The 23,354-nt window shown below is 43.9% G+C and overlaps 1 protein-coding gene across 1 annotated transcript; it reads left to right on the top strand.

Annotated features, from left to right (window-relative positions):
* The first annotated feature begins 8,222 nt into the window (after positions 1 to 8,222).
* On the top strand, positions 8,223 to 23,106 carry LOC109882163 (COX assembly mitochondrial protein homolog). The gene is made up of 4 exons (XM_031819926.1): positions 8,223 to 8,355; positions 8,979 to 9,071; positions 19,852 to 19,942; positions 22,026 to 23,106. The coding sequence occupies exons 1-4, from the start codon at positions 8,337 to 8,339 to the stop codon at positions 22,144 to 22,146; spliced, it is 324 nt and encodes a 107-aa protein (XP_031675786.1). The 5' UTR covers positions 8,223 to 8,336; the 3' UTR covers positions 22,147 to 23,106.
* The last annotated feature ends 248 nt before the right edge of the window (positions 23,107 to 23,354 follow it).

The following is a 23,354-nucleotide window of genomic DNA, read 5'->3' on the forward strand; positions in this document are numbered from 1 at the left end:
CATCTCTGACGAGTCTACGATACGTAAAACACTAAACAAGAATGGTGTTCATGGGAGGACACCATGGAAGAAGACACTGATGTCCAAAAAAACTCATTGCTGCATGTCTGAAGTTCGCAAAATAGCATCTGGATGTTCCACAGCGCTACCGGCAAAATGTTCTGTGGACAGATGAGATAGCAGGTGGAAAAAGCAGGAGGCAAGAAAAGATAGCAGGAGGCTTGAGGAGATAGCAGAAGTTTGGAGGAGATAGCAAGAGGCAGGAAAAGTTAGCAGGAGGGTGGAGGAATTCGCAAGAAGCTGGAGGATATTTCAGAAGGCTGGAGAAGTTTGCAGGAGTACTTAGGAGGCAGGAGGATGTAGCAGGAGGCTAGAGGACAAAGCAGGAGGCAGGAGAAGATAGCAAGAGACTGGAGGAGATAGAGGGATGAAATAGCAAGAGGATATAGAAGGAGGCAGGAGGAAATAGCAGGAGGCTGGAGGAGTGGGCATGAGGAGATAGCAGGAGGCAGGAAAAGATTGCAGGAGGCTAGAGGAGACAGTAGGAGGCTAGAGGAGATAGCAGGGGCATGAAGACTTGCAGGAGGAGATAGCAGGAGGCTGGAGGATATTGTAGAAGGCTGAGTTGATAGCAGAAGGAGTCAGCAGGAGGCAGGAGGAGTAGCAGGATGACAGCGCGATGAGATAGCCGGAGGCTGGAGGTGATAGCAGGAGGCTGGAGTAAATAGCAGGAGGCTGGAGGAAATAGCAGGAGGCTGGATGAAATAGCAGGAGGCAGGAGGATATAGCAGGAGGAGATAGCAAGAGGCAGGAGATAGCAGGAGGCCCGGAGGAAATGGCACAAGGAGATACCAGGAGGATATAGCAGGAGGTGATAGCAAGAGGCAGGAGATAGCAGGAGGCCCGGAGGAAATGGCACAAGGAGATACCAGGAGGATATAGCAGGAGGAGATAGCAAGAGGCAGGAGGAAATGGCACAAGGAGATACCAGGAGGATATAGCAGGAGGAATTCGCAGGATTTTGGAAGAGATAGCAGGAGTCTGTAGGGGATAGCAGGCGGCTATAGGAGATAGCAGGAGGCTGGAGCTCTGAGCATCTGATATGACCCACCAGGCCAATATAAGGAGCAGCATGTCTCCACCAGGCCACCCCCCCCAAACACACACACACACACCAGGCCAATAAAAGGAGCAGCATGTCTCCACCAGGCCTCCCCAAACACACACACACACACACACACACACACGCACACGCACACGCACACACACACACACACATATACACACACACACACACACACACACACACATACACACACACACACACACACACACACACACACACACACACACACACACACACACACACACACACACACACACACACACACACACACACACACACACCAGGTCAATATAAGGAGCAGCAGGTCTCCCTGGCTCTGGCAGAAGGGGAGGTTAGAAAAGTTAAACCCTATTAGACCACACATCATTGCCCAGGCCAACTGTGGTCCTACTGTCTGTCCACACATCACTGCCCAGGCCAACTGTGGTCCTACTGTCTGTCCACACATCACTGCCCAGGCCAACTGTCCAATGACGGATGGGCAGGATCACAAGGCCCCTGTCAGAGAGTGTTAAAAGGTCACTGCGTCCTTGCGCCTGTAAAACCTTACAAAGCCAAGTATTAGCCAATCTAGGATCTACCCACCTACCTTCACCGAAGACCAACATTTTCATTGGACGGATATAGTCCTACAGATTGGGGCGGCAGGGTAGCCTAGTGGTTAGAGCATTGGACTAGTAACTGGAAGGTTGCAAGTTCAAACCCCTGAGCTGACAAGGTCCAAATCTGTTGTTCTTCCCCTGAACAGGCAGTTAACCCACTGTTCCTAGACCAGTTAACCCACTGTTCCTAGACCAGTTAACCCACTGTTCCTAGACCAGTTAACCCACTGTTCCTAGACCAGTTAACCCACTGTTCCTAGACCAGTTAACCCACTGTTCCTAGACCAGTTAACCCACTGTTCCTAGGCCAGTTAACCCCACTGTTCCTAGACCAGTTAACCCCACTGTTCCTAGACCAGTTAACCCCACTGTTCCTAGACCAGTTAACCCCACTGTTCCTAGACCAGTTAACCCCACTGTTCCTAGACCAGTTAACCCACTGTTCCTAGACCAGTTAACCCCACTGTTCCTAGACCAGTTAACCCACTGTTCCTAGACCAGTTAACCCCACTGTTCCTAGACCAGTTAACCCACTGTTCCTAGACCAGTTAACCCCACTGTTCCTAGACCAGTTAACCCACTGTTCCTAGGCCAGTTAACCCCACTGTTCCTAGACCAGTTAACCCCACTGTTCCTAGACCAGTTAACCCCACTGTTCCTAGACCAGTTAACCCCACTGTTCCCCAGTAGGCCGTCATTGAAAATAAGAATTAGTTCTTAACTGACTTGCTTAGTTAAATAAAGGTAAAAAAATAGTGACATGTCCAGAAGGACAGGATGCTCATAAGGTGTCCTGTCCGTTTTATGCCAGTCAGTCACAGCACCCCCCCCCCCCCCCCGTGTACCCATCCCTACTCCCTACACCCCCCCCCCCCCCCCCCCCCCCCTTTGGCCATTCTTCCAGGCTGTGAGTGAGGAGGATCTCAGTAATGTCTCGGCAGATGGGTATGAGATGGGCTTTTAGAGAGGAGGTTTAGTCTGGGCGCGGAGGGCAGCGGGGGATCAGTTTCAGGGTCGACGGAGAGAAGAGAATCCAACGGTTTCCAGGTGAAGGGATTACCGACTATCAGAGGACCTCAACTGTTGATTCTACGGATTTGGCTTTTTCCATTTATTTAGATTTTTTTATTTCTTCTTTCCAAAGAGACAATTTAAAGGTTTTTCTCCAAAGTGTTAATGTTCGATATACCTTTGATAAATAGCTTACTGCTAAACCAAGCAGCGGGGATTCTGTTTAGGCTGGAACATAAATTCCGGAATGTGGCTTTAAAAAGACAGTTAGGAGAGCGCACTACCCTTTTAGGTTTCACCCCTTCAACCCATCACCCCTCCCCTGACACTCCACACCTTCTGTGTTCCTCCTATTCTACTGCTATATTAATAATATCGTATTAATTCATTATAATTGCAAGTGACAGTAAAAATAGGAAAGCACCTTCTCTACCCATGGTGACTATCCTATCATTCTGACCGTGCCCCGTGGCCAGACCGTGCCCTCGGCCCTGTACAGTAGACTGCCTTTTGTTCATGTTGTCGTAGGTCGTCCAGGTCACACGGGTTGGTGTCAGGATGCATTTCCTCTCGAAACCAAGTGAGGGGGGTTTACCACAGCGTTGCAATCTGGGCCCATTTCTCAAGCCCACTAAACCCTTTGACACCGCAGTTTTTAATTAAAATTACATTACGCGTAATCAGCCGGAAGAGTTAGCCAGGGAGGGAGGGAGGGAGGGAGGGGGTGGGGGGTGGGGGGGTACACTTCTTGATTCCAAACCTGTGACGGATGAGTCTGTTGTCAGCCTGCTAAAGACAAGGGCAGGCTAATGCCAGGTCAAGACTGCCCATGGGATGGGATGGGGAGGGGAGGCTCAGGTCTGGCCATGGGATGGGGAGGGGAGGGGATGGGAGGGGGAGGAGAGGGGAGGGGATGGGATGGGGAGGGGATGGGATGGGGAGGGGAGGGGATGGGGAGGGGAGGGATGGGGAGGGGAGGGGAGGGATGGGGAGGGGAGGGGATGGGATGGGATGGGATGGGGAGGGGAGGGGATGGGATGGGGAGGGGAGGGGAGGGGAGGGTGAGCCATGTTTTCAGCACTTTTATTTTCATGACTGATCAAAACTAATTTTCTCCTTGCTCTCTAGTCTCTCTGCAGCAGACATATGGTGAGCAATATGTTCGGAACATAGAACTGCGATATCAAATTTAAATACATATAGAATCCCGATGCAGTGGCAGGAAACAGTATGTGAACCCTTTGGAATCACCTGGATTTCTGCATCAATTGGACAAAACATTTGATCTGATCTTCCTCTAAGTCACAACAACAGACAATCACAGTCTGCTTATTAAACTAATAACACACAAATTATTGTATGTTTATTGTCTATATTGAATGCGTCATTTAAACATTCACAGTACAGCACTTTGAGATATCAGCTGATGTACGAAGGGCTATATAAATACATTTGATTTGATTTGATTTGACAGTGTAGATTGTAAAAAAGTATGTGAACCCCCTAGGCTAATGACTTCTCCAAAAACTAATTGGAGTCAGGAATCAGCAAACCCGGAGTCCAAACCCGGAGTCCAATCCCGGAGTCCAATCCCGGAGTCCAATCCCGGAGTCCAAACCCGGAGTCCAATCCCGGAGTCCAATCCCGGAGTCCAATCCCGGAGTCCAAACCCGGAGTCCAATCCCGGAGTCCAATCAATGAGACGAGATTGGAGATGTTGGTTAGAGCTGCCTTGCCCTAATAAAAATACTCACACAATGTGAGTTTGCTATAAGAAGCATTGCCTGATGTGAATCGTGTCTTGAACAAAAGAGATGTCAGAAGACCTAAGATTAATAAGAATGGTTGACTTGCATAAAGCTGAAAAGGGTTACAAAAGTATCTCTTAAAGCCTTGATGTTTATCAGTCCACGGTAAAGACAAATTGTCTATAAATGGAGAAAGTTCAGCACTGTTGCTACTCTCCCTAGGAGAGGCTGTCCTGCAAAGATGACTGCAAGAGCACAGCGCAGAATGCTCAATGAAGTTAAGAAGTATCCTAGAGTGTCAGCTAAAGACTTACAGAAATCTCTGGAACATGCTAACATCTCTGCTGACGAGTCTACGATACGTAAAACACTAAACAAAGAATGTTAAAAAAACAAACATTGCTGCACATCTGTAGTTCGCAAAAGAGCACCTGGATGTTCCACAGCACTACTGGCAAAATGTTCTGGGGACAGATGAAACTACAGTTGAGTTGTTTGGAAGGAAGGAACACACAACACTATGTGTGGAGAGAAACCTCATCCCAGCTATACAGTATGCTGGAAGGAGCATCGTGATTTGGGGCTGCTGCCTCAGCGCCTGGACTGCTTGGTATCATTGACGGAAAAATGAATTCCCAAGTTTATCAAGACATTTTGCAGGAAAATGTAAGGCTATCTGTCTGCCAATTGAAACCCAACAGAAGTTGGATGATGCAACAGGACAATGACCCAAATCAACAGAAGAAAATTCCCCTTCTGGAGTGGGCCCACTCAGAGTCCTGACCTCAACCCGATTGAGATGCTGTGGCATGACCTCAAGAGAGCAGTTCACACCAGACATCACAAAAATATTGCTTTAACTGAAACAGTTTTGTAAAGAGGAATGGTCCAAAATTCCTCCTGACCGTTGTGCAGGTCTGATCCGCAACTACAGAACACTTTTAGATGAGGTTATTGCTGTCAAAGGAGGGTCAACCAGTTATTAAATCCAAGAGTTCACGTACTTTTTCCCACCCTGCACCTTGAATGTTTACACGGTGTGTTCAATAAAGACATGAAAATGTATAATTGTTTGTGTGTTATTAGTTAAAGCAGACTGTGTTTGTCTATTGACCGAGATGAAGATCAATTCCAAAGGGTTCACATACTTTTTCTTGCCACAGTATATATAGAATTGCAATAAATATCGTATCAGCAGCTAAGTTACGGTGATAATATCGTATTGTGAGGTCCGCAATTCGCAGCCACACGCACGCACACACACACACACACACACACACACACACACACACACACACACACACACACACACACACACACACACACACACACACACAGTTGAGTGATCCACCAACAGGTTGAGGCCACTGAGGTGTCAAAGCCAGGTCGTCCCAGTACGGTGCGTTGGCTCTAATATTGCCTCATCTAGACTATGGTCTCAACTATACAGAACGGAGGGAGAGGAATCACATCCGGGAGAATGTTTCTGGGAACGTGGAGAAGTCTCCATAAGAGGAGGAGCTCTCCTTTTTACCCAATCACGTATTGAGTGGTGAGATTTTAGTCCAATGACAGGTACAATAGCAAAAATCAAAGGACGCGCAACCTAGTCACAGCAACACTGTATATTTTATGTTAGCTGATAGATGTTTATATCTGAACCTACAACCTCTGCTTGGTAGATGTTTATATCTGAACCTACAACCTCTGTCTGATAGATGTTTATATCTGAACCTACAACCTCTGCCTGGTAGATGTTTATATCTGAACCTACAGCCTCTGTCTGATAGATGTTTATATCTGAACCTACAGCCTCTGTCTGATAGATGTTTATATCTGAACCTACAGCCTCTGTCTGATAGATGTTTATATCTGAACCTCTGTCTGATAGATGTTTATGTCTGAACCTCTGTCTGATAGATGTTTATTTCTGAACCTCTGCCTGATAGATGTTTATATCTGAACCTACAGCCTCTGTCTGATAGATGTTTATATCTGAACCTACAGCCTCTGCCTGGTAGATGTTTATATCTGAACCTCTGTCTGATAGCTCTTTATATCTGATCCTACAGCCTCTGCCTGGTAGATGTTTATATCTGAACCTACAACCTCTGTCTGATAGATGTTTATATCTGAACCTACAGCCTCTGCCTGGTAGATGTTTATATCTGAACCTACAGCCTCTGTCTGATAGCTCTTTATATCTGATCCTACAGCCTCTGCCTGGTAGATGTTTATATCTGAACCTACAACCTCTGTCTGATAGATGTTTATATCTGAACCTACAGCCTCTGCCTGGTAGATGTTTATATCTGATCCTACAGCCTCTGTCTGATAGATGTTTATATCTGAACCTACAGCCTCTGTCTGATAGCTGTTTATATCTGAACCTACAACCTCTGTCTGATAGATGTTTATATCTGAACCTACAGCCTCTGTCTGATAGCTGTTTATATCTGAACCTACAGCCTCTGTCTGATAGCTGTTTATATCTGAACCTACAGCCTCTGTCTGATAGCTGTTTATATCTGAACCTCTGTCTGATAGATGTTTATATCTGAACCTCTGTCTGATAGATGTTTATGTCTGAACCTCTGTCTGATAGATGTTTATTTCTGAACCTCTGCCTGATAGATGTTTATATCTGAACCTACAGCCTCTGTCTGATAGATGTTTATATCTGAACCTACAGCCTCTGCCTGGTAGATGTTTATGTCTGAACCTCTGTCTGATAGATGTTTATTTCTGAACCTCTGTCTGATAGATGTTTATGTCTGAACCTACAGCCTCTGTCTGATAGATGTTTATGTCTGAACCTACAGCCCCTGCACACACACATGATCTCACCAACGTATTGCTCCACAACCATGCTGCAGACAAACACACACACACACACACACACACACACACACACACACACACACACCCCCATCTACCAGTGGAGGTGACAGACTTGCTGTGGTCCCATTTTGCACCCAGCTCCTTGTCTCATGGTCGTCGCGAGAACAACAAAAAAGCAGCTGCACGTGATTTCTTTTGATGGAAGAAGGGGGGGGGGAAGAAGAAAACAAACTCTCTGCCACCCCACCTTTCCTCTTCTAGTGGGCTGAAAGGAGACGTGGTGTTTAATGTTGAGAGGACTGTGTGAGAACTGACGGAAAAACACAGACAGACAGACTGACTGCCTGACAGACAGACGGGCCCTCTGCCTCTGTTATTGTTGTGGTGGTCCAGGTGTGACGTCCATTACATTTCAGACCTGTCGTAGATACACCAGACACCCATACACAAACACCTGTGGGCCTCACATGACTTCCAGACTGCCAGTCTACAATGGGCCTACACTTCACAGGTGTGACTGTGGTCAGCATCCAGCATGTGGCACAGCGGCTGTGAAGAAGACACTCCAGCACCACCTTGAATGCAGTTGTGGTCAAAGCTGAGGTACTTCGAGGTGAATGTTTTTATTTCTATCTTATACCAAGTCGTTAACACCAAGTACTGGGGGATGAAAGCCTGTTGGGTATCAGGTGAGCTGCCACTGTCAACTCTTCATTTGTTGTTGAAGACAATACATCGAGTTATTCACTTGGTAGATCCAGCATCATTTAAAAATGATAATTGAACAATTATTTAACTTGACAGTTATGCGTGATGGACAATGTAATACACGTTTTTAAGTTGAACACGCTTCCAAACAAGCCCTTTGTAGTTTAGAGTTGTGGAGAATTGTGGGGATTGTAGTTCGTTCCACCGTTGAGTGACGCACCCGGAAGTAACGTGGTAAAGAAGAGAGGTCACTTTGCTTCTGTTTTGTAATGTTTTGATTCAGCAACACTGCTGATAATTATGGAAGCAACCAAAGCAGGTATTGTATAGACAATATGTTGAGTATCATTTTCCTATGTCGCTTTTACGGCATCGGCATAGTTGTAAAGCATCTGTAGAAAAGTGTGTGGTCATACGCACATCTTTAAAAACACAACGTTAGGTTCTGGGCTAACAACGTCTAGTGAACAACAAGAAGGCCCCGCCGCACACTGTCAAAGCTCCCAATTCAAGCTCCCAATTCACCGACAACGTTTCCATCACGACCCGGATCTTCGTCGAATCGAAACGTCGTCAGTAAAGCGGTGAATTGGAAGCTTTAACGGTGTGCGGCGGGGCCTTCTTGTTGTTATCATGGTAAGCAAGTGTCGTAGCCGATTAACCTTGAACTTATTCATCTACAAGTCACGTAGCTGTCATTTTGGGTATTTAGAGAGCTATCTACGTCGACCTCTTTTAAATTGTTTTCTGACATACTCACACATGTTTTTGCTATTATACTTCTAATCTTCGACGTTCATTGTTTACGTCCTCAGAAACGACTGGGTGAGCTAGATGTTAACTAGCTGTTTAGCTAGTTCGTTTGATGGATATGCTAGCCCTGGTACAGCAGGGTAGCTATGACTTCTATATGTGTGTGTGTGTTATTGGGTTGTGTTCCAGAGGAGCCTTTCCTGAGGCATGTGGAGACGGATGTACTCATCCCCAAGATGATGAGGGAGAAAGCCAAGGAGCTCTGTGCTGAAAAGGTTACAGGTGAATATCTGAGATTTAATAAAAACGTGTGTTAGCTAACCTGAACAAATGCTTAGGCTTTAGGTCAGCGGGCTTACAGTCTTGTGGCACCCAGGCTATATGGGCTGGAACCCAGGCTATATGGGCTGGAACCCAAGATGGTCACAGAGATACAGTTCAAGTCGGAAGTTTGCATACACCTTAGACAAATGCATTTAAACTCAGTTTTTCATAATCCCTGACATTTTAATCTAAGTAAACATGTCCTGCTTAAGGTCAGTTAGGATCACCACTTTATTTTTAAGAATGTGAAATGTCAGAATAATAGTGGAGAGAATGATTTATTTCAGCTTTTATTTCTTTCATCACATTCCCAGTGGGTCAGAAGTTTACATACACTCAATTAGTACTTGGTAGCATTGCCTTTACATTGTTTAACTTGGGTCAAATGTTTCGGGTAGCCTTCCACAAGCTTCACACAATAAGTTGGGTGAATCTTTGCCCATTCCTCCTGACAGAGCTGGTGTAACTGAGTCAGGTTTGTAGGCCTCCTTGCTTGCACATGCTTTTTCAGTTCTGCTCACACATTTTCTATAGGATTGATGCCAGGGCTTTGTGATGGCCACTCCAATACCTTGACTTTGTTGTCCTTTAGCCATTTTGCCACAACTTTGGAAGTATGCTTGGGGTCATTGTCCATTTGGAAGATCCATTTTTGACCAAGCTTTAACTTCCTGACTGATGTCTTGAGATATTGCTTCAATATATCCACATAATTTTCCTCCCTCATGACGCCATCTATTTTGTGAAGTGCACCAGTCCCTCCTGCAGCAAAGCCCCCCCACAACATGATGCTGCCACCCCCGTGCTTCACGGTTGGGATGGTGTTCCTCGGCCTACAAGCCTCCCCCTTTTTCCTCCAAACATAACAACGGTCATTATGGCCAAACAGTTCTATTTTTGTTTCATCAGACCAGAGGACATTTCTCCAAAAAGTACAATCTTTGTCCCCATGTGCAGTTGCAAACTGTAGTGTGGCTTTTTTTATGGCGGTTTTGGAGCAGAGGCTTCTTCCTTGCTGAGCGGCCTTTCAGGTTATGTCGATATAGGACTCGTTTTACTGTGGATATAGATAGTTTTGTGCCTGTTTCCTCCAGCATCTTCACAAGGTCCTTTGCTGTTGTTCTGGGATTGATTTGCACTTTTCACACAAAGTACGTTCATCTCTAGGAGACAGAACGCGTCTCCTTCCTGAGCGGTATGAAGGCTGTGTGGTCCCATGGTGTTTATACTTGCGTACTATTGTTTGTACAGATGAACGTGGTACCTTCAAGCGTCTGGAAATTTCTCCCAAGGATGAACCAGACTTGTGGAGGTCTAAAAAAAAAATGTATGGGGTCTTGGCTGATTTCTTTAGATTTTCCCATGATGTTAAGCAGAGGCACTGAGTTTGAAGGTAGGCCTTGAAATACATCCACAGGTACACCTCCAATTGACTCAAATTATGTCAATTAAGCATATCAGATGCTTCTAAAGCTATGACATCATTTTCTGGAATTTTCCAAGCTGTAAACAATTGTCTGTAAACAATTGTTGGAAAGATTACTTGTGTCTTGCACAAAGTAGATGTCCTAACCGACTTGCCAAAACTATAGTGTGTTAACAAGAAACTTGTGGAGTTGTTGAAAAACGAGGTTTCAATGACTCCAACCTAAGTGTCTGTAAACTAGTTTCAATGACTCCAACCTAAGTGTCTGTAAACTAGTTTCAATGACTCCAACCTAAGTGTCTGTAAACTAGTTTCAATGACTCCAACCTAAGTGTCTGTAAACTAGTTTCAATGACTCCAACCTAAGTGTCTGTAAACTAGTTTCAATGACTCCAACCTAAGTGTCTGTAAACTAGTTTCAATGACTCCAACCTAAGTGTCTGTAAACTAGTTTCAATGACTCCAACCTAAGTGTCTGTAAACTAGTTTCAATGACTCCAACCTAAGTGTCTGTAAACTAGTTTCAATGACTCCAACCTAAGTGTCTGTAAACTAGTTTCAATGACTCCAACCTAAGTGTCTGTAAACTAGTTTCAATGACTCCAACCTAAGTGTCTGTAAACTAGTTTTAATGACTCCAACCTAAGTGTCTGTAAACTTCTGACTTCAACTGTATATCCAAAGTTCACCTCCGCTGTTTACACACATTGTCGGGTTGCTGAGGTCTCTACCTTCCCAGTTACAAGCTCAAGCAAAGGCCCTATTAATGCCCTGAGCCATGACAGAGTATTAATGGATACCTCCCCTGTTGCGTTCATCTGGCTGTCATGCCCGGGGTCTGAAAACCAGTCAGAAGTAGATGACCTGATGAAGGGGGGAAAAAAGACAGTCAAGTTATTTTCTATCGAGACCAAACCTGATATGGTGGTTTAAATATGAATATTCCTCTTGATACACTTCCTCTTTTCTGTCCCCAACGCCTTTTTTAAAAATAGCAGTGTTAATGGTACCTTTTATTATAAGGAGAAGATGCTGCTGATCTGATTGTGTTATAGCTCGACATGTCGGCCTAACAGAAACGTGTTCTCCTTTTTTACAGACTGTATTTAAATGTTTTTGTTAACATCTCTAAATTAATATGATACTGGCATCAACATGGTTATTTATTTTTAACCTTAACAGAGTCTCAGGGTCACTGCTGTAATGTTGTTGCAGGGCATTTCCACGGCAACGGAGAGATGCTGAGACTCCAAAAAATTTTCCCACTGAAAAAAAATGTGTCAAACAAAAAAAACAATGATTGCAAAAGTTAAACAAACCATTACAACTCGATGCATAAAACTACTTTTAACAATTTCCACCATTTTTACAAATTTTTTAACAATTTTTTTCTTGAGGAACAGTGCATGGCACCAGCAGCACAAACCGTCTGTTACCAAAATGTACATCTGCACTGTTTAAGTAAATGTGTTTTTTTGTTGTTGTAAAAATGTTCTTTTGCAAATCGTTAAAAGTAATTGTGCATAGAGTTTTTTTTTTTTTTTTTAAGTTAGCAATCATTGGTTTTTTTGTTTGGCGTCCATTTTAAAAGTGAAAACGGCTCTGCATCATTCTGTTACTGTGGGATTGCCCAACAGCAACTCTTGGTGCTGCATAGGTGCTTCGATTGTGGTTAGGCCTAAAGTCTGTCCTCTTCATCCTCTGAGGCGGCCCCTCGAGGTGACAGGGCTGTGGAAATCCCCTTCTGGTCTCCTCTCTGCCCCCTCCTTTTCACACCTCCGCCCCAGCTGCTGTATTGCCTGCCTACTCCATTTGTATTACTGATGCCTGCAGTGGCTGTTTGCTCTGGTTCTGACCTGGTTCTGACACGTGTGTCCTTACTCCTCAGTACTGCACTGATTAGATCAGCACCTTCAGAACAGTAACACGTGTCCTCAGTACTGCACTGATTAGATCAGCACCTTCAGAACAGTCACACGTGTCCTTACTCCTCCGTACTGCACTGATTAGATCAGCTACTTCAGAACAGTTACATGTGTCCTCAGTACTGCACTGATTAGACCAGCTACTTCAGAACAGTTACATGTGTCCTCAGTACTGCACTGATTAGATCAGCTACTTCAGAACAGTTACATGTGTCCTCAGTACTGCACTGATTAGATCAGCTACTTGAGAAGAGTCACGTGTCCTCAATACTGCACTGATTAGGTCAGCTACTTCAGAACAGTCACGTGTCCTCAGTACTGCACTGATTAGATCAGCTACTTCAGAACAGTCACACGTGTCCTCAGTACTGCACTGATTAGATCAGCTACTTCAGAACAGTCAGCTCTCCGTATCTCATCACATACAGTGGGGTGAACAAGTATTTGATACACTGCCGATTTTGCAGGTTTTCCTACTTACAAGGCATGTAGAGGTCTGTCATTTTTATCGTAGGTACACTTCAACTGTGAGAGATGGAATCTAAAACAGAGTAGGAATGGGAGAAGGTCATGTGGTCTGATGAGTCAAAAATAGAGCTTTTTGGTCTAAACTCCACTCGCCGTGTTTGGAGGAAGAAGAAGGATGAGTACAACCCCAAGAACACCATCCCAACCGTGAAGCATGGAGGTGGAAACATCATTCTTTGGGGATGCTTTTCTTCAAAGGGGACAGGACGACTGCACCGTATTGAGGGGAGGATGGATGGGGCCATGTATCGCGAGATCTTTGCCAACAACCTCCTTCCTTCAGTAAGAGCATTGAAGATGGGTCGTGGCTGGGTCTTCCAGCATGACAATGACCCGAAACACACAGCCAGGGCAACTAAGGAGTGGCTCCGTAAGAAGCATCTCAAGGTCCTGGAGTGGCCTAGCCAGTCTCCAGACCTGACCCCAATAGAAAATCTTTGGAGGGAGCTGAAAGTCCGTATTGCCCAGCGACAGCCCCGAAACCTGAAGGATCTGGAGAAGGTCTGTATGGAGGAGGGGGCCAAAATCCCTGCTGCAGTGTGTGCAAACCTGGTCAAGAACTACAGGAAACGTATGATCTCTGTAATTGCAAACAAATGTTTCTGTACCAAATATTAAGTTCTGCTTTTCTGATATATCAAATACTTATGTCATGCAATAAAATGCTAATTAATTACTTAAAAATCGTGTGATTTTTCTGGATATTTGTTTTAGATTCCGTGTCTCACAGTTGAAGTGTACCTATGATAAAAATGACAGACCTCTACATGCTTTGTAAGTAGGAAAACCTGCAAAATCGGCAGTGTATCAAATACTTGTTCACCCCACTGTAGATGATTATGTAGAGGTGATTGATGTCAGTTTTGTCTGGGGACTCGGATTAGGAGATTATAATTTTAGTGGAGGGGGGGGTTGTGATAATCCCTCACTACTTCATACCTCCTCCTCCCGAAGTCCTCTTCCTCTCACTACCACGTAGTCTCTAGTGGAGATCACTGGATAATGTGTACATCCCACGTGGTACCCTATTCCCTAATGGGCCCTGGTCAAAAGTAGTGCACTATATAGGGAATAGGGCCCTGGTCAAAAGTAGTGCACTATATAGGGAATAGGGCCCTGGTCTAAAGTAGTGCACTATATAGGGAACAGGGTGTCAGTTGGGAGGCTACCTCTGAGATCACTGTCACTATGGTCCTTTCTGTCACTGTGTTGGGTGACTGCTGATGTGTGATGGGGTACCCCCCAGTACAGTCCTCTGAGATCACAGTCACTGTGTTGGGTGACTGCTGATGTGTGATGGGGTACCCCCCCCAGTACAGTCCTCTGAGATCAGTCACTGTGTTGGGTGACTGCTGATGTGTGATGGGGTACCCCCCAGTACAGTCCTCTGAGATCACAGTCACTGTGTTGGGTGACTGCTGATGTGTGATGGGATACCCCCCAGTACAGTCCTCTGAGATCACAGTCACTGTGTTGGGTGACTGCTGATGTGTGATGGGATACCCCCCAGTACAGTCCTCTGAGATCACAGTCACTGTGTTGGGTGACTGCTGATGTGTGATGGGGTACCCCCCAGTACAGTCCTCTGAGATCACAGTCACTGTGTTGGGTGACTGCTGATGTGTGATGGGATACCCCCCAGTACAGTCCTCTGAGATCACAGTCACTGTGTTGGGTGACTGCTGATGTGTGATGGGATACCCCCCAGTACAGTCCTCTGAGATCACAGTCACTGTGTTGGGTGACTGCTGATGTGTGATGGGGTACCCCCCCCAGTACAGTCCTCTGAGATCACAGTCACTGTGTTGGGTGACTGCTGATGTGTGATGGGATACCCCCCAGTACAGTCCTCTGTGTTTCTGTTCTGCTGATTTACATTAGTCACACTGTTCTGCCTCGTCAAATTGCTTCTGCAGGTTTTCCTGCGTTGGGATGAAAGCAAGTCGTGGTGATAATCACGCTGATCAGAACAGGGAGATTATTATGATGGGTTTGCATCCCAAATGCTACCCTATTCTCTATACAGTGTACTGCTGTTGAGCAGGGCTCTGGTCTAAAAGGTTGTGCACTTCGTAGGGGTTAGGATACATTTTCATTTTGGGATGCGTTCCATTGTTGTTTATGAGACGCTGGGGGGGGGGGGGGGGTGAGGCTAATTAAAGTCTGGCTAACAGCATGAAGAGACGAGGACCCTTCAGCACCTCTTTAACACCACCAACACAATGGCACCTTTTCATCCACGACACCTTGATATCAGTTAGAAAGGATTGACAGGGAATATCTCTGTAGTCTAACTCAGTTAGGCCTAATGGCCAACTCCATCTCTGTATGATTCACTTTGCACTCAGCTGTTTGTCAGGGTCTCAACTGCTTTTTGGCAAACATCATGTCTTTTTTTAATGAAATGGTTAGAAAAGGAGAGTCTTTGTTAAGTCGAACATCTCAGGCCTAAATGTGTCTTCTACGGTCAAACTAAAAGAGACACACCGAGTTCTGTACGTCATTCAGAGTAACTATAGACCTGGTTGGTTTACAGAGTTCTGTACGTCATTCAGAGTAACTATAGACCTGGTTGGTTTACAGAGTTCTGTACGTCATTCAGAGTAACTATAGACCTGGTTGGTTTACAGAGTTCTGTACGTCATTCAGAGTAACTATAGACCTGGTTGGTTTACAGAGTTCTGTATGTTATTTAGAGTCAATATAGACCTCGTTGGTTTACAGAGTTCTGTACGTTATTCAGAGTAACTATAGACCTGGTTGGTTTACAGAGTTCTGTACGTTATTTAGAGTCAATATAGACCTCGTTGGTTTACAGAGTTCTGTACGTTATTCAGAGTAACTATAGACCTGGTTGGTTTACAGAGTTCTGTACGTTATTTAGAGTCAATATAGACCTCGTTGGTTTACAGAGTTCTGTACGTTATTCAGAGTAACTATAGACCTGGTTGGTTTACAGAGTTCTGTACGTTATTTAGAGTCAATATAGACCTCGTTGGTTTACAGAGTTCTGTACGTTATTCAGAGTAACTATAGACCTGGTTGGTTTACAGAGTTCTGTACGTTATTTAGAGTCAATATAGACCTCGTTGGTTTACAGAGTTCTGTACGTTATTCAGAGTAACTATAGACCTGGTTGGTTTACAGAGTTCTGTACGTCATTCAGCGTAACTATAGACCTCGTACAGAACTCTGTAAACCAACGTCATTCAGAGTAACTATAGATCATTAGTGTTGAGCGATTTAAAAGCCATTTCCTATTTCTTCCGGTTATTAAACAACTACTTGACCGATGTCGGTTCAATTACTTGAATTCCATTTAGTTCGTTTTTTTTGGGGAGCCCAAATAATTAATGAAAGAAATCAGACTAAAGACCGTACAGTATGGGGAGCACAGCGCGCTAGATGGCCTGGCTGGCTGCTAATGCCTGAGCAGAGATCAGATGATTTTACTTTAAAGAATGAAAAATAATAGTTATCAAATAAAAACTAAGTAAAATACGCAACTGAAATATTTTATTTTTTTCATTGTAATTTCCTGTTCTATTGATATTGACCCAACGTGGGCCTGACAGAGACAGACAATATCATATTTTCAAAGTTTTGGAAATTGAATGTTCACTATTTTCACTAAATCATTGTAACATTATTTCATAATACGTTATCAAAACCGAAATCGAAAACCGAGATGATTTTTAAAAATAAAATGCAACCGAAACTGAACTAACCTCCAAAAAGCCCTATTGGCTCAGCACTATTCTATATGTATGGCCTCTCCTCTGTGTGAATAGAAAGCCCTATTGGCTCAGTACTATTCTATATGTAGGGCCTCTGTGTGAATAGAAAGCCCTATTGGCTCAGCACTATTCTATATGTAGGGCCTGTCCTCTGTGTGAATAGAAAGCCCTATTGGCTCAGCACTATTCTATATGTATGGCCTCTCCTCTGTGTGAATAGAAAGCCCTATTGGCTCAGCACTATTCTATATGTATGGCCTGTCCTCTGTGTGAATAGAAAGCCATATTGGCTCAGCACTATTCTATATGTAGGGCCTCTGTGTGAATAGAAAGCCCTATTGGCTCAGCACTATTCTATATGTAGGGCCTCTCCTCTGTGTGAATAGAAAGCCCTATTGGCTCAGCACTATTCTATATGTATGGCCTCTCCTCTGTGAATAGAAAGCCCTATTGGTTCAACACTATTCTATATGTATGGCCTCTCCTCTGTGTGAATAGAAAGCCCTACTGGCTCAGCACTATTCTATATGTATGGCCTCTCCTCTGTGTGAATAGAAAGCCCTATTGGCTCAGCACTATTCTATATGTATGGCCTCTCCTCTGTGTGAATAGAAAGCCCTATTGGCTCAGCACTATTCTATATGTATGGCCTCTCCTCTGTGTGAATAGAAAGCCCTATTGGCTCAGCACTATTCTATATGTAGGGCCTCTGTGTGAATAGAAAGCCCTATTGGCTCAGCACTATTCTATATGTATGGCCTCTCCTCTGTGTGAATAGAAAGCCCTATTGGCTCAGTACTATTCTATATGTATGGCCTCTCCTCTGTGTGAATAGAAAGCCCTATTGGCTCAGCACTATTCTATATGTATGGCCTCTGTGTGAATAGAAAGCCCTATTGGCTCAGCACTATTCTATATGTATGGCCTCTCCTCTGTGTGAATAGAAAGCCCTATTGGCTCAGCACTATTCTATATGTATGGCCTCTGTGTGAATAGAAAGCCCTATTGGCTCAGCACTATTCTATATGTAGGGCCTGTCCTCTGTGTGAATAGAAAGCCCTATTGGCTCAGCACTATTCTATATGTATGGCCTCTCCTCTGTGTGAATAGAAAGCCCTATTGGCTCAGCACTATTCTATATGTATGGCCTCTGTGTGAATAGAAAGCCCTGTTGGCTCAGCACTATTCTATATGTATGGCCTCTCCTCTGTGTGAATAGAAAGCCATATTGGTTCAGTACTATTCTATATGTATGGCCTCTCCTCTGTGTGAATAGTTTACATTGCTGTTCTTTTCCATTCCTAGTAATAGACAGATAGGCCTGGTCTGTGTGAGGGACAGTTATAATGGACCATGCCAGACAGATAGGCCTGGTCTGTGTGAGGGACAGTTATAATGGACCATGCCAGACAGATAGGCCTGGTCTGTGTGAGGGACAGTTATAATGGACCATGCCAGACAGATAGGCCTGGTCTGTGTGAGGGACAGTTATAATGGACCATGCCAGACAGATAGGCCTGGTCTGTGTGAGGGACAGTTATAATGGACCATGCCAGACAGATAGGACTGGTCTGTGTGAGGGACAGTTATAATGGACCATGCCAGACAGATAGGCCTGGTCTGTGTGAGGGACAGTTATAATGGACCATGCCAGACAGATAGGCTTGGTCTGTGTGAGGGACAGTTATAATGGACCATGCCAGACAGATAGGCCTGGTCTGTGTGAGGGACAGTTATAATGGACCATGCCAGACAGATAGGCTTGGTCTGTGTGAGGGACAGTTATAATGGACCATGCCAGACAGATAGGCCTGGTCTGTGTGAGGGACAGTTATAATGGACCATGCCAGACAGATAGGCCTGGTCTGTGTGAGGGACAGTTATAATGGACCATGCCAGACAGATAGGCCTGGTCTGTGTGAGGGACAGTTATAATGGACCATGCCAGACAGATAGGCTTGGTCTGTGTGAGGGACAGTTATAATGGACCATGCCAGACAGATAGGCCTGGTCTGTGTGAGGGACAGTTATAATGGACCATGCCAGACAGATAGGCTTGGTCTGTGTGAGGGACAGTTATAATGGACCATGCCAGACAGATAGGCCTGGTCTGTGTGAGGGACAGTTATAATGGACCATGCCAGACAGATAGGCCTGGTCTGTGTGAGGGACAGTTATAATGGACCATGCCAGACAGATAGGCCTGGTCTGTGTGAGGGACAGTTATAATGGACCATGCCAGACAGATAGGCCTGGTCTGTGTGAGGGACAGTTATAATGGACCATGCCAGACAGATAGGCCTGGTCTGTGTGAAGGACCGTTATAATGCACCATGCCAGACAGATAGGCCTGGTCTGTGTGAGGGACAGTTATAATGGACCATGCCAGACAGATAGGCCTGGTCTGTGTGAAGGACCGTTATAATGCACCATGCCAGCCAGATAGTTACACTGGTGCCAATGTGGACAGAAACACCAACCACAAGTATAAATAGATATGATGGAGCCTCCTTTTTTTACCTCAGCCTGGTGGAAGAGGAGACACTGGGGCTGTGGTAAGATAAGAGGCCTGTCAGTACCCACTACGGTAGTATCACCTCTGACCAGGCTTGTCACCGTGTGGCAGAGATGCCTAGCAGAGACAGTATGGTTGGTTGTCCCCTCTCTCTCTCCTCTCAGCCTGTGGCTACACTCAGATTGGCAGAGGGGGCCAGATTTGAAAGAGACATGACCTGTTTAGACTGGGGCTCTTACCCTGGTTGCTTTTTAAAAGGCCCTTGTCTTAACGGTATCATAGCCTGGGAATCCAAACTGAATCACGCTGCATTTTGCCATTTGTTTTACTTTCACTAATTCAGTCTGGTTTTCGTGATTAAGTTTGGATTTCAAGACTACTCTGATCCACTGGCTAAATCTATGTCTCCTTCCACTGATCTGGTTTCAGGGTTCAACCACTGTTGTAAAGAGACTGGTTTCCTGATGGTGGTAATTTACTGGCTAAATCTGTGTCTCCTTCCATCTATCTGGTTTCAGGGTTCAACCACTGTTTTAAAGAGACTGGTTTCCTGATGGTGGTAATTTACTGGCTAAATCTGTGTCTCCTTCCATCTATCTGGTTTCAGCGTTCAACCACTGTTGTAAAGAGACTGGTTTCCTGATGGTGTTCAAGTGTCGGGATCAGAACGCTGCCCTGAAGGAGTGTCTGACCGTACAGTGAGTCAACTAACTCACACCTCATGTCATCAATGAGACTTCATAACACATGTATTTTATTTACAGTTTAAAACAAATAGAATTCATGTTTTATAACCGTTTAAAGACCATACAAAATATATGAAGTACAATACATTTTTATTTTTCTGGTATGTTCTTCATACTAGTTCTAATAATAACTGTTGTTCATACTAGTTCTAATGATAACTGTTGTTCATACTAGTTCTAATGATAACTGTTGTTCATACTAGTTCTAATGATAACTGTTGTTCATACTAGTTCTAATGATAACTGTTGTTCATACTAGTTCTAATGATAACTGTTGTTCATACTAGTTCTAATGATAACTGTTGTTCATACTAGTTCTAATGATAACTGTTGTTCATACTAGTTCTAATGATAACTGTTGTTCATACTAGTTCTAATGATAACTGTTGTTCATACTAGTTCTAATGATAACTGTTGTTCATACTAGTTCTAATGATAACTGTTGTTCATACTAGTTCTAATGATAACTGTTGTTCATACTAGTTCTAATGATAACTGTTGTTCATACTAGTTCTAATGATAACTGTTGTTCATACTAGTTCTAATGATAACTGTTGTTCATACTAGTTCTAATGATAACTGTTGTTCATACTAGTTCTAATGATAACTGTTGTTCATACTAGTTCTAATGATAACTGTTGTTCATACTAGTTCTAATGATAACTGTTGTTCATACTAGTTCTAATGATAACTGTTGTTCGTACTGACTCAGTGTTCTAATGATAACTGTTGTTCATACTGACTCAGTGTTCTAATGATAACTGTTGTTCGTACTGACTCAGTGTTCTAATGATAACTGTTGTTCATACTGACTCAGTGTTCTAATGATAACTGTTGTTCGTACTGACTCAGTGTTCTAATGATAACTGTTGTTCATACTAGTTCTAATGATAACTGTTGTTCGTACTGACTCAGTGTTCTAATGATAACTGTTGTTCGTACTGACTCAGTGTTCTAATGATAACTGTTGTTCGTACTGACTCAGTGTTCTAATGATAACTGTTGTTCATACTGACTCAGTGTTCTAATGATAACTGTTGTTCGTACTGACTCAGTGTTCTAATGATAACTGTTCTGACTCAGTGCTCTAATGATAACTGTTGTTCGTACTGACTCAGTGTTCTAATGATAACTGTTGTTCGTACTGACTCAGTGTTCTAATGATAACTGTTCTGACTCAGTGCTCTAATGATAACTGTTCTGACTCAGTGCTCTAATGATAACTGTTCTGACTCAGTGTTCTAATGATAACTGTTGTTCGTACTGACTCAGTGTTCTAATGATAACTGTTCTTCGTACTGACTCAGTGTTCTAATGATAACTGTTGTTCATACTGACTCAGTGTTCTAATGATAACTGTTGTTCGTACTGACTCAGTGTTCTAATGATAACTGTTGTTCATACTAGTTCTAATGATAACTGTTGTTCGTACTGACTCAGTGTTCTAATGATAACTGTTGTTCGTACTGACTCAGTGTTCTAATGATAACTGTTCTGACTCAGTGCTCTAATGATAACTGTTGTTCGTACTGACTCAGTGTTCTAATGGTAACTGTTGTTCGTACTGACTCAGTGTTCTAATGATAACTGTTCTGACTCAGTGTTCTAATGATAACTGTTCTGACTCAGTGTTCTAATGATAACTGTTCTGACTCAGTGCTCTAATGATAACTGTTCTGACTCAGTGTTCTAATGATAACTGTTGTTCATACTGACTCAGTGTTCTAATGATAACTGTTCTTCGTACTGACTCAGTGTTCTAATGATAACTGTTGTTCATACTGACTCAGTGTTCTAATGATAACTGTTCTTCGTACTGACTCAGTGTTCTAATGATAACTGTTGTTCATACTGACTCAGTGTTCTAATGATAACTGTTGTTCGTACTAGTTCTAAGGATAACTGTTGTTCATACTGACTGTTCTAATGATAACTGTTCTTCGTACTGACTCAGTGTTCTAATGATAACTGTTGTTCATACTAGTTCTGACTGTGTTCTAAGGATAACAGTCTTCTGTACACCACTCTCTCTCAGCTACAGAGACTCGGCGTTCTTCGAGGAGTGCAAGCAGGAGTACATCAAGGAGAAGCTGGAGTACCAGAGGACAGGGGTGGCGGCTAAGAACCGCTCACAAAAACTACCAACCAGCATGTAGGTTCCAAATTGACCCCTGACCCCCTGAACATGTTGCTTCCACCTGTCCAATCCTCTCAGATCTACGGGATTGGTTCGGTAGCAGGGGCTAGGGGTCACAGAGGGTGGCAGGGGGAGTGAGGGCTACTCACGGGGCATTACAGTGTGTGTATTGTACATCTGGTTGGGATGCTCATTGTCCCAACGGGAGGAACTAGATCAACGAAGTGGCAGGAGACAGGAGGTCATCCTAGGCCCTAAGTGACCTGTGTAACGACTACGAGGCAGGTTGGCAAGGTGTGTCTAAAGGCCTCCGTTCACCTGCATGTAGGGAAAAGGAATCTCTTACAGATACGTGTCCTCAACAGAGTCTCTCTAGTTGATCTGGTCAAACAGCCATGATGGAAAAACACTGTCCTCAACAGAGTCTCTCTAGTTGTTCTGATCAAACAGTTAGGATGGAAAACCACACTGTCCTCAACAGAGTCCCTCTAGTTGATCTGGTCAAACAGCCATGATGGAAAACCACACTGTTCCTCCTATTTCAGAATGATCCAATAATGTCTTGTTGTTGATGCTGTCTGTCTGCTCTGCAGTTTGTACAGAAAGAATTCTTCATAAATGTCAATGCTTTGGAAACGTTTTCATGTTGAGTTTGTTAGCAACCAATACTGTCCAAAGTGAGATTGATATGAGACCTGTCCAAAGTACATGAATAATATTCAAGGTGTTGACATCCCAACATCCTCCACTATGAGAATGTTCCGGAAGGTTCATAATTATACACAAGATTGATACTGCATAGAGGCTCTATCCCGTAGTTAGGATTCACCGGTGAGTTGCCGTAACTACTGGTGTGATGACCGGTGAAGCATTATGGGTAGAGTTGTTGTAAAAAAAAGGTCTGATTTTTTTAAATTTAACATTTGACTTGACATTGTGTTAATGTGCATCTAAATAAAGACGAACAGATCTTCTTGCCTCTGTGTGTGTTGTGACTTCTGCTTTTTAAACCATACAGGTGTCACAACGAATGACTTCCAGGTTCACAATCACCCTTTTTGGTTTTTTCTCTCGATGTCCCTTGAAATACCTATCTAAAGTCTTATTACTTGAGTCACTTAGGCTTGTGACTGTCGTACATCCACACAGCCTTGATTTATACAGTTTGTGGTTCGCTGACTCTCACCCAGATCTCATCTACCATGTTTATATCACATGTGTTAATCT

The sequence above is a fragment of the Oncorhynchus kisutch genome, unplaced genomic scaffold (assembly GCF_002021735.2).
Source record: "Oncorhynchus kisutch isolate 150728-3 unplaced genomic scaffold, Okis_V2 scaffold2879, whole genome shotgun sequence".
Lineage (NCBI taxonomy): Eukaryota > Metazoa > Chordata > Actinopteri > Salmoniformes > Salmonidae > Oncorhynchus > Oncorhynchus kisutch.